The 16,377-nt window shown below is 39.5% G+C and overlaps 1 protein-coding gene across 1 annotated transcript; it reads left to right on the plus strand.

The window, feature by feature from the left end:
• The first annotated feature begins 7,269 nt into the window (after positions 1-7,269).
• Positions 7,270-14,648, plus strand: LOC144658298 (chymotrypsin-like protease CTRL-1). The gene is made up of 7 exons (XM_078518707.1): positions 7,270-7,388; positions 8,462-8,656; positions 9,715-9,921; positions 10,692-10,858; positions 11,501-11,657; positions 13,729-13,837; positions 14,535-14,648. The coding sequence occupies exons 1-6, from the start codon at positions 7,319-7,321 to the stop codon at positions 13,827-13,829; spliced, it is 897 nt and encodes a 298-aa protein (XP_078374833.1). The 5' UTR covers positions 7,270-7,318; the 3' UTR covers positions 13,830-13,837; positions 14,535-14,648.
• The last annotated feature ends 1,729 nt before the right edge of the window (positions 14,649-16,377 follow it).

Raw genomic sequence — 16,377 nt, forward strand, 5'->3', positions numbered from 1 at the left:
ATTCATCAAGTTTGAAGTAAATAACAAATAAAAATGAAAAATAAAATGCGAATACATTTTTCTCAAAGGTCATCTTCATCTTCATGTTGTCTATTTTCGCTGTTGTTGCGCTGCTTTGGGCTGCTTCCCTTACTGAAGGTATAGTGTTATTTTTATAAAAAAGCGGCCAAACCTTTAATGTTTACGCTGGTACGTAGGTCAAGACAAACTGAAATCGCTCATTGTCAAACAAGGGAGAACAACTCACTTAAATTTTTTTTAAGAGTTAATTCTTTGCTTTCTAAGAATAGATAATGGTTTCGCGAACCTCAATTTTCTTGAATTTAGTTGTTTCTTCATCACTGCACTCAAATGGGTTGCTCACGAATTGAACGCAAATTTAAAAAATATATATCTGGAGTAAATTGGTGGTCATCTTTTATCTCTCGCCTTGTGCACAGTTAAAACAAATTTCAACGTACACTTTTCAGTGTAAAAGTTAGCTTCACTAAGGCAAAAAAAAAAATGTTTGAGTCAGTTTGTGCTCAAATCTCGCGCCGTCGACGGCTAGATGGCCAGGGGTAAACATGATTTTCAGAACAAGTTTATTTTAAATAAATTAGTTTTGCTCGAGCTTCAGGCACTTCGAAAAACGCCACTTTACTTTTTGAATTCTCCTGCGAGAAAACGTTTTGCTTTAAGTCGGAATAAAATCAAAGCAATAAGAAAATCGCCTGCGTTCAGCTAGCTCAAAAAGGGGAAGAAACACTTCTATTTTTTGGTAAAGTAGCATAGCATAGTATTACAAAGAGCCGTTAGACTTCAACTTTTATACTTATTTCACACTGCATGTCTTCCACCAATAAATTAACCGTTCAGTGGAGTATAATATAGTATCGATTTTTCTACACCACTAGCGAAAAAAAGACTAAAAATACTTCACAACATAATTATCTGTATATGTTTGTTTGTTTTGTTGTTGTTTTTTTTAATTCAAATCCTCTTTTTTATTTATCCTGTTTGTAATGGATGCATGATTGCATGATTATAGGGTGTGCTAATCGTCCCCCCCGGTGCCCGTGTAGTGCAACGTGAATGCCGTGCCTCATTTATGGCCGTGGCAGATTTCTCTCAGGGTTAACGGTCGACACATCTGCGGAGGATCTCTGATCAAGCCTGACTGGGTAGTAACAGCTGCCCATTGCGTAGACCAGAAGAAAGATCCGAGAGGATACACGGTGGTTGTTGGTTAGTTTAGAAGCACGAGTTAAACTTCTGTTCAAAAGCGCAATAATCTCTTTAGCATTAGGAAAACATTTTTACTTTGTGTAATTTTACGCATCGCTAAACACCAGGCTATTGGTAAGAATAATGGTTGATCGGCCTTTTTAAGAATTCGAATAAGACTAAATTTTGATAAACATTTGACAATAAAAACAAGCGGCAGTAAGACACAACGTTTCGATGTCATCCTGACATCATTTTCAAGTGACAAATGAAATAACGGTTCAACAGTGTTATATAAGCGGTTAGAGGTGTGATGTTTCATTAACATATTTGTTTTAAACAAATAGTTTCGCGCGGATAGAATCCGATTGCGTGTTCAGGCTAGGTTTCTTCTTTCTAATAAACAACATTTCGTAAGTCAAGCAATCCAGTTTTCCGCTGCATTTCTTTAGGACGGAAAAATTACTGGTAAGGTCGCCGATGTTATTAAGGCCGTGATTGTTCTTAAAATGCATCCCGATTGCGGAGAACCTATGTTCATCAATACGTTGGTGTAAATGCCGGCTGGTATAGCCGACATAATCTGCATCGCACAGATCACATTGGTAATTGTACACAACGTATTGTTAATTTATTAAAGGTCACCGTGGTTTTGGTTCACGCATCTTGAGATCTTCACCGATTTTGCGACTCTTGAATACTGGTTGAAGAGTGTGATCGATTTTCTTGCTCAGGTCAGATAGTTGCACTCGGTGAATGACGGATATCCTTGTTGTTAGGTACTTCAGCTGGCACGAGAGGATATTTGGTCATCACTGAGGTGACAAAGTGAGAAATGGTTGAGTTAACTTTAAATCTCGGCAAAGAATTAGCTTTTGAGCTTTACGAACCTCAAGTACCCTGCAAGCCTAATTAACTCAACCATTTCTCACTTTGTCACCTCAGTGATGACCAAAGATCCTCTCGTGCCAGCTGAAGTACCTAGCGTAGTCTTGGACCTTGATCGAGAACGTTAACGGACCGTACCAGCTCCTGAACAAAGACCCGACAGACCGTCCGACCAGAATGCTGACCGAAAAGCTGCTAACCCTGAAACGAAGCGGAGATCTATCAAAGGCTGTTTACAACAAGATCAGACCTCGACACAAACAGCCACCAAGAATCTACGGTTTACCTAAAATTCACAAGGCCAACGTACCTTTAAGACCTATTGTATCATGCGTTAACACCTTTGCGTATGATTTGTCCGCCTACCTAGCTAACATCTTGTCTCCTTTAACAGGTAACTCGGATTTAGCAGTGACCAATTCAGCTCACTTTGATCCTAGACAACGAGATCATGGTGTCTTTTGACGAGGAGTCGCTGTTTACAAACGTTCCTATTGACGGCGCTGTGCAAGCCGCGCTACGGAAACTAGAGAACGATCCCAGCCTTGCCGATCGCACAACGCTTACACCTGCTCAGATCGCTGACCTCCTGAATTTCGCATTGAGATCCACATACTTCCAGTATAACGGATCAATTTACGAACAACGGGAAGGCGCAGCCATGGGAAGTCCGGTTTCCGCTGTTTTTGCTAATCTCTACATGGAGAGCTTTGAGGAGCAGGCAATAACTTCATCATCCTACAAGCCTAAGATATGGAAACGCTACGTGGACGACAATTTCACCATTTTGGATCGCGGGAGTGTCGACAGCTTCTTACAACATCTTAACAACCAGCAGCCTTCCATCCGCTTCACCATGGAAATAGAGAATGTCTACAAAATCGCCTTCCTGGACACCACAGTTTCGAGAGAACCAGACGGCTGGCTCACCGCCAGCGTATATAGAAAACCAACAGACACTGATCAATGATTAGCGTATGATTCACACCACCCTCAATCAGTAAAACGCGGTATTGTTAAGGTCGCGCAGGATCCTTGAGATCATTATGTATGTATTTATTTAAAGAGTAGGCACGAACTGCGACGACTGAAGCCGACAACAAACGAAATATTCAAGACAATGTTGTTCTTAAAGTTCTTTGTACAAGTAATTACATGGTATTGTTCTCAGCTTTGCGTACCGTGCGCTGAAACAAAGCGAATTATCATAATTAGATTCACTACTGCGAATATAGCACACGTCGGTTGTAAACATTGACTCGGAAGGTCTTTGGAAGCGGAAAATCCTGCAATTTTGTGTCCAAGTTTTGTTCGCCGATATAAAATTTCAGGAGTTGATTCGCGAGGAACATGAACTTGGCGCACCCTATTGTGTTATGACAAGAGCGAATTTTGAAATTTCGTTCTCAAAATGAAGATGGCACGTTTCAAAGTTTAGATTTCACATTTTTACTCTCTTGAGGATTCCCATTTGTCAGAACTGGCCGGCTGTTCTAGTGGTTTGAAATTTGGAATGTGGAATTGGCCTTTTAAACAAGATAACAGTGTATAATGTATTGACTGATTTGACAAAACAAATCTGACGAACAACAGAATTCTGAAGGACTTACGGATTCAGCAATGTCCTTGATAACAAGCTCAAACCGCTGTCTTTGAATCGACACACAGTCACTGACATCTTCAAGAATGTGAGAAGTGCGTAGTGTACCAATTTAAATGTAACCTGTGTGATACAGGTAGCTATGTTGGCTACACGGCCAACATAGCCATAAAAGCACGTCATCTTCTGTACGCAAGCGCTATGACAACGACCACGCGGGTTCTATCCCTGAGGACCTCCTCAGTTGTTTCAAAGTACTGAAAAAATACAGGAACAAATTCGATTGCCTTGTCAACGAGATGCTTTACATCAAGCAATTAACACCGAGTTTGAACGTGCAACCGGATTCAATCCGTGCTAAAGTATTTGTATAGCCACCGCTATGTAAATTTATAACTCTTTGAACCTCGCATTTAATTTTTTCGTTGAACCCTTGAAAATGGCGTCATGAGGTCGCCGAAACGTCAGGCAATAATTTCGTTTGTGTTTACTTGCTTGTGTATCACTAAATCACCGTTAGTATTAATTATTGTCTTTTATTTTTTCATATCTTTATTTTTGCTAAATTCTTTGCGATAAAAAAAATTATGTAGGAATAACCTTAGTTTCTTCAATTCTGTAGAGATCTTTACAGCGCAATGCCTTATTAATGTAGAGTAGCTAAGTGAGAAACATAAGCATAAGATATATGGGAAATGTGACAAAGTAGGTAGATGAAGAACATATAATTTTGCCTCCACTACACATCCGGACACACAAGACATTGATTAAATTGGGTGCGTTGGCCAGCCAAGCCAACATATAGAATATGAAGAACATATATGTGAACTGCAGATAAGTGATGAAATGAATAAAATGATCCGTGCAGTATGTTTGCAATTTAATTAATTGCATTTTTAGTTGAAAAATGCCACTGCGAGAAACATTTCATTTCATTTCACGGTAAGAATTTGTTAAGTCGAACTCAAGCAGCTGCACGCGCTAGGGTTACGTAACACTTGTGGTACTCACGTAATCCCTTAAGGTCGGGACACGACACGTCGCTGCAACACGTCGCGGCGACATGTTACTGCGACATGTCGCTTCGTGTGACATGGTGCATTCTTGCGACAAACTTGTTTGAATTCGTGCGACACATCGCAGCGACAAAATGAGTGATAGCAGCGTTGTCGCAGCGTGTGTACACGTCTGCGACAAATCACTGCGACAAGTTGCTGCGACAAATTATAAATTAACCAATAAAAGAGCGTCATGTATTTTCGTCGTATTGAATTGGAAAACTAGTTCACATTCCCACCCTTCCAAATTCGCTATTTGTGCACCAAACAAACACCTTGTCGCAGCGACTTGGCACACGGAGCGACTCGTCGCAGCGACCTGTCGCTGCGACTTGTCGCATAGTGTGTCCTTACCTTTATAGTGCAAGCTGTGACGGGGCGTTTACCATTTGTTCACGTTCATTAAGACATCACAAAAATGGCTTTACGACTCCAGAGTGTGGAGGGGGTTGAACGCTGGCAAGGAGATTGAAACCTTTCTTTAAATAATTAAATCTAGTTTCTTGTCGAGTTCCAAACCAAATTACTTGTCGAATACTTGATCTTCCAGTGACAAAATAAGACAATCAAAAAACAACAATCTAACAAAGAGTTGGGGAAACAGAAACAGAGAAAGGTTTAACGTCTATAGCACGTCTCTAGCATTAAAACGGCCAATACGAATCAGACAACATAGAAAGTAGGCACCGTATACCCCAACATGTTGTTAACAATAATCCCAATAATCCCATTTCTCTTTCAGGTAACTGAATTTGCAAGATGCATTCTATTGAGTCTTTATTGGGCTTTCTACCAACGGTACTATTATGGATAAATCGGTCTTTTAACTCCTGTTGTAAACTTCGTTGTTGCAACAATCAAATAAAGCATCGATTTGAGGGAAACTGTTGTCCTAGATCGTTTATTTTTGATTAGTATTGCATTGGGCATCCAGTACGTACTGTGTATAATTTTAAGAGTGATTAACAAAATGGCGGCATTTTTATACGACTTGGTTTGCAAAAGAAATACAGCGTCGTTTTATTGAAAACGAGTACCGGAACCAATCTTCTTTTTCTCTTCTTTCTGAGTCCAGTCATAACCGTCTTTCTATAAAATGTATATAGACAATTCTCAATTGTAGAAAAATAAATAATCAAAGAAAATATTATTTTTTGAACTTAGCCAGTACTGGTAAATTAATTATAGAACTGTGACTTCAAGATCACTGCATGATGGGAACAATTTGAATCAGTGGCGATCAAAAATGCGTACCGCTGGTCGATCTTGTACTTTTATAGATATATTTTGCGTTTTGCTTTGTCCCTTTTTTTTCTGCTTTTACAAACGTGAAGAAAGTGAACGATTCAACGACTCATCGCTGACGTTTTTGCGTAAATGATGCCTCCCCATCTTCTCCTTAAAAGAAGGGATTGCGGTTCAGAAGAACACCCTCTAAACCAACCCCAACCCACCAACACCCCCAACGTACCCCCAGACACAAACACACACCCCTGCCACTCTTCTACTCCCCTCTTCTGTGGCTTTTCACTTAACACTGCGTATATATTTGTCTATTATTTTCCCGCGAACCGCATCAATCGTGCGAAAAGAGACAAATGTTTGGGAAATTTAAAACGTGACTGAACGCTTTCTAGCTATATCCTTCAAACTCGGCGAATAAAACTTTTGCCTTGTATCTTAACCTTACAATTTATACGTTGCCCAGAATTCAATTTCTGTAGAAGATATTTGCCGTCGGATTCCCATATAAACACTGTAATTTGTACCCGCTACGCCTACAAGTCAAGATGGCGTCGAAGTTTTCTCCAAATACTAAGAAAACTTGGTCTTCTAAAAAGTCTTTTAGTAAAACTAAGTTGCCTACATTCAACCCAGTTGTTACTAAGGTCAATACTCTTATTGGTCACTTTAGAGTTTTTTTGGAGACGAGGGGCGTTCTGGGCGCTTATTCGAGGCAGGGCGTTTAATCGAATAAATCCGGTAGCTTTTTTACATCTATATTTTCTTATCTCCTTTCTAGAGTATAAAAAAACAATTTTTTAGGCGCGCATGTTTTGGACCATGGAAAAAAAAAAAGCTTTCCAATTGTTTTTTTCCATCAATTTTTGTTTGCATCTTTTTGCAAACAAAAAAAAATATATATACTAGTGTAAACATCTCAGGTGATGCGAGAGTTACAAAATAATTGTGATTTTTATTTGAACCAATGAAGCACTCGATGTTGTCATTTGCAAAATTGAAAATAAAATATAAGTTCTGGAAAAAGAGATATAAATGTCAACTTTCTGTTCAAATTTGTCAGTAGTCAGTAAACTTCATCGACTCCAACTAAAGTATATTTGGTGGTGAATAACAAATTTAATTTCGTACACTGATCCTAATTTGAACAGCCTGTTTGTGAGTTTATTCTGCTGTAGCAGCATGTCAAAAATATTTTATGAGACATCCGCGGTATCAACAACCAGAGCAGGTGTATTAGGACAACAGCAGCAAACATTTAACAGATATATCCTCCAGTTATCCAGCGTCAGGTTAGTTTCTCGTCTTCTCTTGGACCGCCAAGATGGTTTCCATAAAGACGTATGTGATAATTGCCGTAATGGCAATGATCCTCAGGCCTTCTGTAAGCCAAAGTAAGAGACCAGCTCTGCCAATGTTGTTGTTGTAGTCAACTTACAGTTTCTCCAAGAATACTAGATATTATCCTCAGTATTGTGTAGATTCCCCACTGGTCGCTTAGTACTTGAAACCATTATGGTAAGGTGTGGCTAAAACCAGCTAAGGGGAGAAAATAGAAATAATAGGTAAACCGTCATTTACAACTGTACAATGCGATCTCTTGGCTTTGAAGGAGGTGTACATGATTAACTTGTGTGGATGAGTTTCAGAACATTGAATTTTTTTTTTTTTTTGGAGGCGAGGAAGGTGATTGTAAGCTTAATTTTAACGTTTTAAAAAAGAATTAAGACGGAATCCGCCAGGAATTCAAGCATAACTGCAGGAAAAAAATACGTGCCAAAAATATTAACATCTCATGGCAAACGTCTGTGTTACTGTTTCAAATATCTTATTAAAAAATCATTTCTAACAACAGCAAACATCGAAAACAAATTTTGAGTGAATCGCTTAAAACTGAAGACGATTTAACCAAAAAAGGGGCAATGAGATTTAACTCAAAGTTTACATGGTTCTTTCGAACTTTAAAGTTAATTTTATACGGCTTTGATAAAAAAGTGTTGATTTTCCTCTGATGGGACGTTGGCTGGAAATTTGTAAACATCACCAAAAGGTAACTTGTTTGAGGAAAATAACATGAATAATGTTTAGATCTATCAGGGGAAGCTTGCATATCAAGAATTGTAAAATTACGGTTATAAGCCCTGGGCTTATACAACTTCGCAAGGGGTTTTGAGTGGGCTTATAAGTGGAGGGGCTTATATCCAGGAGGGCTTATACGCGGATCATAGAAAAACGTTACGGAACGAGCTACGGGGGTGTTGATCGAAATACGTTTTAGAGTTAAAAACGCATAATAAAGCAACATTTAGCCCTGTTCAGTACTGTCAACCGGCAGAGGGGGCTTATATCCGGGATGGCGTATAATAGGATGTATTTTTTTGTTTCCAGGGAGATGGGCTTATAACCGGGGGGGGCTTATAAGCGGGGGGCTTATAACCGAAATTTCACGGCATACTTTGTTTTTAAGGCTGCGGACAGCGTATGGCATCCAGAGTAGTCAATGGGCAGAATGCACAGCGTCACGCCTGGCCCTGGCAGATTTCCCTCAGGGTGAATGGCCGACACATCTGTGGAGGATCAATTATTGGCTCAACCTGGATTCTAACTGCTTCACACTGTGTTGAGAGGAACACAAATCCCAGAGGATACACTGTTGTTGTTGGTAAAGTGACGCACTAGGTTCAACATTTACTTTATTTTTACGCTCTTTATACATCTGTTACACGATTTACTGTTTCCTTATTCAAACCTGTCGCATTTCGCCGACCATTTCAAAGAACAATTGCATCACCTTCTGATTAAATTGAAATGGACTTATTTAGCTTAAGTTATCTTCAGTAATTCTTTATATACAATTGACCTGAGATTAACTTTTAGATGCTAAAACTGATCGAAAGAAACATATAAAAATGCAGTAAAAGATCGATAAACAAATAGGGCAAATTAACTAAAATGGTAAAAATAAACAACCCTGGATAAAAGACTATACATACCAACATCAAAAGAAATAAAAAAACAGACCACGTATTGTTCAAAGTGTAACCAGTCGGCATGCGCACTTCACAAAAACAGTTTAACAATTAAGTAACGGTGAAGGGGTAATATTGATCACATTTGACGATCTATTTCTGTATAATTTAGACATAAAAAAAAAAACATTTACGGAAGTTGACAAGAAAATATGCCAACTCTGATTTCCTAAAACTGTCAGGCTATGAGTTTCTCATTTCCAAAAGATAACCCTGAAGCTCAAAACTCGAGTTTTGTTACTAAAAATAGCTGAAGTGTCTGTTTCTCCAAGGATGTTGCAAATACATTCCTAAAATCCAATTTTCTATAGGAAATATTTTGTATGTGGATCTACCGTAAATCAAATTTATCTTACACTCAACAAAATTACTGTATTCTAATTGATCGAGAACAGTACAATAAACCCAACTGCACTTCTTAGATTATCTATTACTCTTCTTTTTTAACTTGACACGAAGTCTTCTAGAGGTTTTCGAAGTTGACCCGAAATCTCTGGAGGATTCCCGAAATTAACCCGAAAACTACCGAAAATTTTCTAAGTTGCCCAAAGACTTTAAAAGATTTCAATTTTAATTTTGCACAAGTTTCACGTTAATGAAAAACAGATAACGCAAATGGCAGTAAGAAGTACTGATGCCACCTTTCCCCTTTGCTTAATATCATAGCATTCCATTTCCATTTCATTAACAGGAGCCCATACACAGAGGGAACGGCCGAGCAACGATCAAGTGTTTGGCCTGAGGAGAGTTATAATGCACGAACGATATCGACAGTTGAATTACGATGTAGCTCTTCTCCAACTAAACAGGCCAATCCAGATGGGCAACACGGCCAAACCTGTTTGTTTACCGCAGCATGGAAGTAGGGCACAAACTGGTTCGCAATGTTACATCACAGGTTAGAGAGATTATATACTAAGTCTGCGTTCGAGCCTAGTGGCCACTCAGGCCGTAGCTAATATCGGTAGCTACTAGGAATAATGTAACTCCTCCCTGGATGGGATGCTAGTCCATCGCAGGGCTACACCCAGCAGTAAATTCGCCAGTATACCCATTTATACGCCTGGGTGGAGAGAGCACTATGAGAGTAAAGTGTCTTACCTAAGAACACAACGCAGTACCCCCGCCGGACCTCGAACCTGGACCGCTCAATCCGGAGCCACCGCGTCACCGCGCCCCCGCGCCTCCCACAAGTCCATCGCAAAGCTACCCCCAATATTTCCTAATATCCTACCCATTTATATACCAAGGTTGAGAGAAGCACACTGATAGTCTTGTGGCCAGTGTTCAAACCAACACTCGATAGTCTAGCCCACTAACCATTAGGCCAACGTGTATTAGGCCATACATTCATTTTATTTATTTCTGCAACACCGCGACCTACCTAACTCCAGTGTAGTTAGTATGTTTTCTTTGAAGGAAAATTAAATGTTCTATTTCAAAAATGCGATTAAGATGCTGATTAACAAAAAGGAACCTAAACGAAAAATACCAAAATTACAGCCAGGAGTTGACATTAATACTCTTTATAAATTCTGACGCTGACTTATTTGAGCGTAAACAACGCTCATAATGTACTCAAGACGTTTCGACCGAGAATCTTCGGTCTTCTAATAATAAAAAGGAACCTATTTTTATTATATTTTTTTCTTCGAAACAAAATATCAGGATGGGGTCGTACCGTTGGTGGCGGACAAGGGGCAAACGTGCTTCAACAAGCGATATTACCAGTCGCGGATGACAGGCAATGTCAATCAATAAACGGACGAATTGGCCGCGTCTATAGTGACACCATGATATGTGCTGGGGGCCAAGGACAAGCTGGAGGATGTCAGGTTAATAATGAGGACAATGATCGTGTAGATGTTTCATATCAGCCAACTAATTCCAAAATTAAGTGAACATTTAGTAAACACAAAACTGACACAGTGCGAAGTAAGAGATTTACTGAAAATTAAAGTTGCGTAAATCTGCATAAGGGAGCTTAAAGGACCCTAGTCAGCCACGTCTTTGTTTTTGTTTACATATGAGAGTTTCCGTATTAATTTTTACGTAGAAAGTGTCTTAAGGAAATAGATTACTCTAAAACACAATAAGGCAACAAAATTTACAGCAGTGTAATATTATTAATACAACTCTACACTGGATTTACAGTGTTCGTAAAGAAGTATAAAGATAGGTTTACGCTTTACGCTTTGGTGTAAAGATAGTATAAAACTCTCATAGAGGTTACTTAAAAGATTGATGCTTCTTTCACGCTGGGTTTTGAAGTTTACTTAAAGTTGTACAAATTTACAAAACTAAACGGAAAGCTGTTGTAAAACTCTCGCAAAAGTGTTGCATCAAATTTATACTTTTTTTACGCTGCGTGTATAGTTTCCATAAAGAAAAACTATCAGTTGTTCCGTGTATCAGTTATTCGAATATTATGTCTAAAAGTTTCACTGATCCTTAATGACCCACGCCTTTCTCCTTAGGGAGACAGTGGTGGGCCTTTTGTATGCAAGGAAGGTGGAAGATGGGTTCTGCGTGGTGCTGTGAGTTGGGGACACCAAAACTGCAACACGAGGTACTTCACCGTGTTTGCCCGAGTCAGTACCTTTGTTAACTGGATACAGCAGCGAACGTCTGGAGGCAAGTAACCCGGTCATGGTTACTTTACTTTAGATATATATTTACCATGATAAAAGACTATTGTTAAATGACGATAAACAATTGCATATACGAGTTCAGTTAGTTCTTATATTATTGAGCACCCAATGTACCAGCGTAAAGCTTGGTCAGAATAAATGCTAAATTAAATTAACATGTTTTGGTAGGTTTGTACCATTTGATTACAATTTCATTGTAGAGTTATACGCTTGCCCGAGTGTGATTTGTAAAACAAGCTGATCAGTTTTGACTTCCACACAAGAAAAAGTCAAGTCAGCAGTTTATGCATCGATTCTCTTACAGCTCTTAAAATCTCTTCTAATGGGATAATTTAAGTTGAAACCCGTTAATTCGAACTCGGTTATTTCTAATTCCCCGTAATCAGTTCGAAATGAAACCCATTTTTCTTGGATTTGCCCTACAGTCGTTTACTATGGGCTATTTCGAACTTTTTTGTTTCCCCTGACAATTCGAGGTAAGGAGTTTAATTCAACTGTATTTAATTTTTTTCAGCATTGTTTTCTGTTTGTAGAACTGAGGTGGTATCAACTTGCTTAAGAAATGGTTCACTTCGACTTTTTGGTAGCCTGCGTAGCAGGCGTCGTAAGGGGAGGGAGGGGTAGTTGGGAAGAGGAAAAGAAAGAGGGAAAAACGGAGGGGGGGAGTGGGGAAGGGAGGGGGAGGGACCCTGCTTTTCCCCTCTCCCTTTCCCTTCCCTTTTTACGCCTGCCACGCAGGCTAACTTTTTGGAAGTCATATATTATTATAGATACCTTTAATAATTAATAGGTATTCGTGACGTGCAATTAAGGGGTAATTAATCAAACCCGCTCATCTTATTACTCATCCAGGTTCTATTGTCATTGCACATTAGTATTACATGTAAGTTAAGTTTCAGTTGGTGTTTTTTGAAACATGATATGTTCTTTTTGCCACAGGTGGCGGTGGCGGTGGCGGTGGAGGCGGGGGGGGGGGGCGGTGGAGGCGGAGGGGGAGGCGGTGGTAACAGTAAGTGCCTTTATGACGTTTCATTTTCATACAAATGTTTTACTGCCGGGTTAGGCAATTTCGGTTTCTTAGATTACAAAAAAGACCATTTGCTTATCAACTTAAGCAGGGAGCGCGGAAAGGGAGGAGCTAGGGGGCTTTATAGGTCTGAATAGGGTTAAAGGTTTTGAGTTATAATCTAAAAACGTTAGGCCACTACTTCGAGCTCATGCTAAAGGTAATTCATTTTGTAACAATAAAAGTTAATTGTCTTTTTCTGTTTTCATTCGTTCTGGTAAATAACATATTTGATGCTGGCACCTCAACATTGTGAGAAACGTACTGGGTCCGGTTGTTCAAAGCATGATTAAGCTAATCCAGGATTAGCGTGAAATTTGATTTCAATTTTATATAATTTCGTTGAGGGTTTTTTGCTAATATTTTCTGTCCCACAGTTTTGATATTGACCAATTTCAAACTTAACAAAATATTAGCTTTGGAAAACCCTTTAAAACAAGAGAAATTAAAATCTTGATCATTTTTTAATCCTGGTTAGCGTTAATCGTCTTTCGAACAACCCGGCCCTGGTGTAAGGTGTAAATGATCAATAACTAGTTTTGTCGTTTTAAGTAATACTACGTTTAATTTTGTTCTTAATTTCAAATACATTTTCCGGTATCTAGGAGGAATTGAAATCCAAATTTCGAGGGAGGGGGGGGGGGGGGTGGGCATGTCCCAGGATCCCCATAGTTGGCTCACGCTTCCGGATTCTAGTTTAACCAACTCTAGTAGGTAAATAGTAAACAATAGGAGAACTAATCGGATTCTCGGATTTCCAATAGAACACGGTTTAGTTTCTGCTATAATAGGCCTATAGGACACTTAATTCAAAGTGATTAGTCTTGCCTTTCAATAAAACGCGTGCCACTGCTTGTCTCAAGAAATTTATTTACTGCTGTGGTTTCTAACAGCCATTATAGAGGTTTTCCTCTTAATAACTGAAAAAAATTGCTTGGTGCGTGATTGTGTTTATAAACCGAATTGTCCATAAATAATTACGTTGCAGACTGCGTAGACAGAGATCGGCGCTGTAGGGGTTGGACAAGGTACTGTAGTTATCACCAATATGTCAGGGCGAACTGCAAACGAACATGCCGTCTCTGCTAATGAAGAGGTGGGTACGGTGTGAACAGTGCAGTGATAAATATAATATAAATTTTTATCTGAAACCCGTCTCAAAACTGAAATGTTAAAGTATGGAAGCCTGTTAAATTAAAAGCCTCGTCCCTTTGTTACGTCGCGTACTACACTATGCATTGCAAAGGCCGAGTCGAAACGTTTATACTTTTTTTTTCTATCTTTTGTAACAACGTTTGCCGGTCACGAATTAATTGACCATCCATAAAGAAGATAGATCGTATCGTGTGATCGTCCGGGTGAGAATAGTTCTGATAAGAACTGTCATTGGTATTGACGTTTTGACTACCTGAGCGGAAGTCATCTTCAGAGACACTGACTCGTTGACATTGACTCTGAAGATGACTTCCTCTGAGGTTGTTAAAACGTCAGTCACCTTCTCAGAACTACTCTCACCCAGACGATCACATTATACATGCTACTGATACTTCTGGGTTCAAACCATTTACTATACATAAATAAGGTGTCTATATGTCACTAGACGAATGCTAAGCTTTCCTATGGCGACGAGAAAAGCTTAAAGTTGAGATTTGGAATCTGTTGATGGAAAATGAATGAAAATGGTTAAATGCAATATTAAGGTGTTTTTGTCATTGGGTAGGTATACGTAGCACGTATAAGTCATACATTGAGTAGCACTTATTTTGTTTTCTTTTGCCTTTACATTGCAGGCGACGAATGACAATGGAAGTGTGGCATCAGTATCGTGTTTAAAATAATCAAAATCATTAGCTGAGATTGACAAATAATCCATTAAAAGCATGATTAAAAGGACTTGATTTCATTTGCTACTCTAGTTATAATCTCTCTAAGTCTTTACCTTGTGCTGTTACAATCTTTAGACTGATTTGCTGAGCGTAGCGCGTAACGTATTTCTCAAATAAACGCTCTCGGCGTCTATTTCAAACTTGACTTCGTTAACCCGGCGTTTATTTGAAGCCGGCGTTTAATCGGGACCCGGCGTTTAATCGGGGCCCGGCGTTTATTAAAGGACTGCACTTTTCTGCCAATTTTTCAGATTGATTTATTGTTACCGATCTTCAAACCAAGAGACAGTTTGTCAAGGTGGGACGATTTTTCTCTTCGTTCTGCCCCGAAAAAGTGTCCCTGGGTATCCAAAGGTGATTATTTCCCAAAGGTGCACTAATACGGATTGGATAGTTTATGTTGCAATCGAGATTTGTGAAACAGAATATATTTACTTGCCTAGCTTGACCTCAAATGAACGCTGGGACCTCGAACAAACGCCCCCGGCGTTTATTTAAAAACTAGCAATTTTGACCCGGCGTTTAAACGAGGCCGGCGTAATCGGGGCCGGCGTTTAATCGAGGAAATACGGTACTTATGAGCAATGCCGCAAAGTTCGATAATAAACTTTCCTCCTCCGTCCTCAGTCAAAAAAATCCAAAAAAAAAAAAAAAACCTTTCAGGTGCAAAAACCCTTTCATTTACAAGAAAAACGGCACTTCAGAGACTATTGCGAGGATCCTACAACCCTACAATATCCGTGTAGCTCACAAACTTATAACAACGTTACGACATTTACTAACCAACGTTAAAGACAGGGACGAACCTAACAACAGACAGGGAGCGATTTATAAGATCAAATGCTCCGACTGCCAGGTCTCCTACATCGGAGAGACCAGTAGAAACTTGACCACGAGACTGACTGAACACAAACGAGCGACGAGAAATGGTGATGTCAACAATCACATTTCTGAACACCACCGACTTACTAAACACAAAATCGACTGGGACTCTGCTGAATGCTTAACCTACAGTACTAACTATTTTCAACGACTGACTCTGGAAAGCTGGTACACAAACTTAGAACAGACGCCTATCAACAGATGTCCACAACTACCGGCACCTTACAAACGACTTATTCACGACGTAAAGAGAAGCGACAAACGAACCGCCAACAGAACGACTTAATTTGACTAACAATAGACGGAACAGAACGACTTAATTAGACTAACAATAGACGGATCGAAACTGACCAATTACTGATGACAAACTTTACACGAGTCTTACAGCCAATAACATCACGGCTTAACTGACCAATCAGCTTCAACGGACCAGACTTATAACATCATCGACTGACAACAACTTTCACTTGACTCTGAAGATGACTTCCGCTCAGGTTGTCGAAACGTCAGTCACCAACAACAGTTCTTCTCAGAACTACTCCCACCCGGACGATCACACTATACGGACTACTGATACTCCTGGGTTCAAACCATTTACTTTAAAACGGTTATTGTAGCATCCCCATAGTCCGTTTCGCTTCTCTTAGCCGACACGGCCTGGACATGACAATAGAAGGTCTCTGGAGACTCACGATTTCCAGCCTTATATTACAGGACTTCCAGTCTTCATGTATACAGGGGGCGTGATGTTTTTAATAGATATTTAAACAGCTAATAAAAAATCGAATTAATTAATTCAAACATACTGTCCCCAGAGATCCTTTCCGTTTCTCGTGCCAAGGCCCTGCCGACTAAAAGAAACGAAAAGG

This window comes from Oculina patagonica, chromosome 6 (assembly GCF_052425735.1).
Source record: "Oculina patagonica isolate OP01 chromosome 6, crgOcupat, whole genome shotgun sequence".
Lineage (NCBI taxonomy): Eukaryota > Metazoa > Cnidaria > Anthozoa > Scleractinia > Oculinidae > Oculina > Oculina patagonica.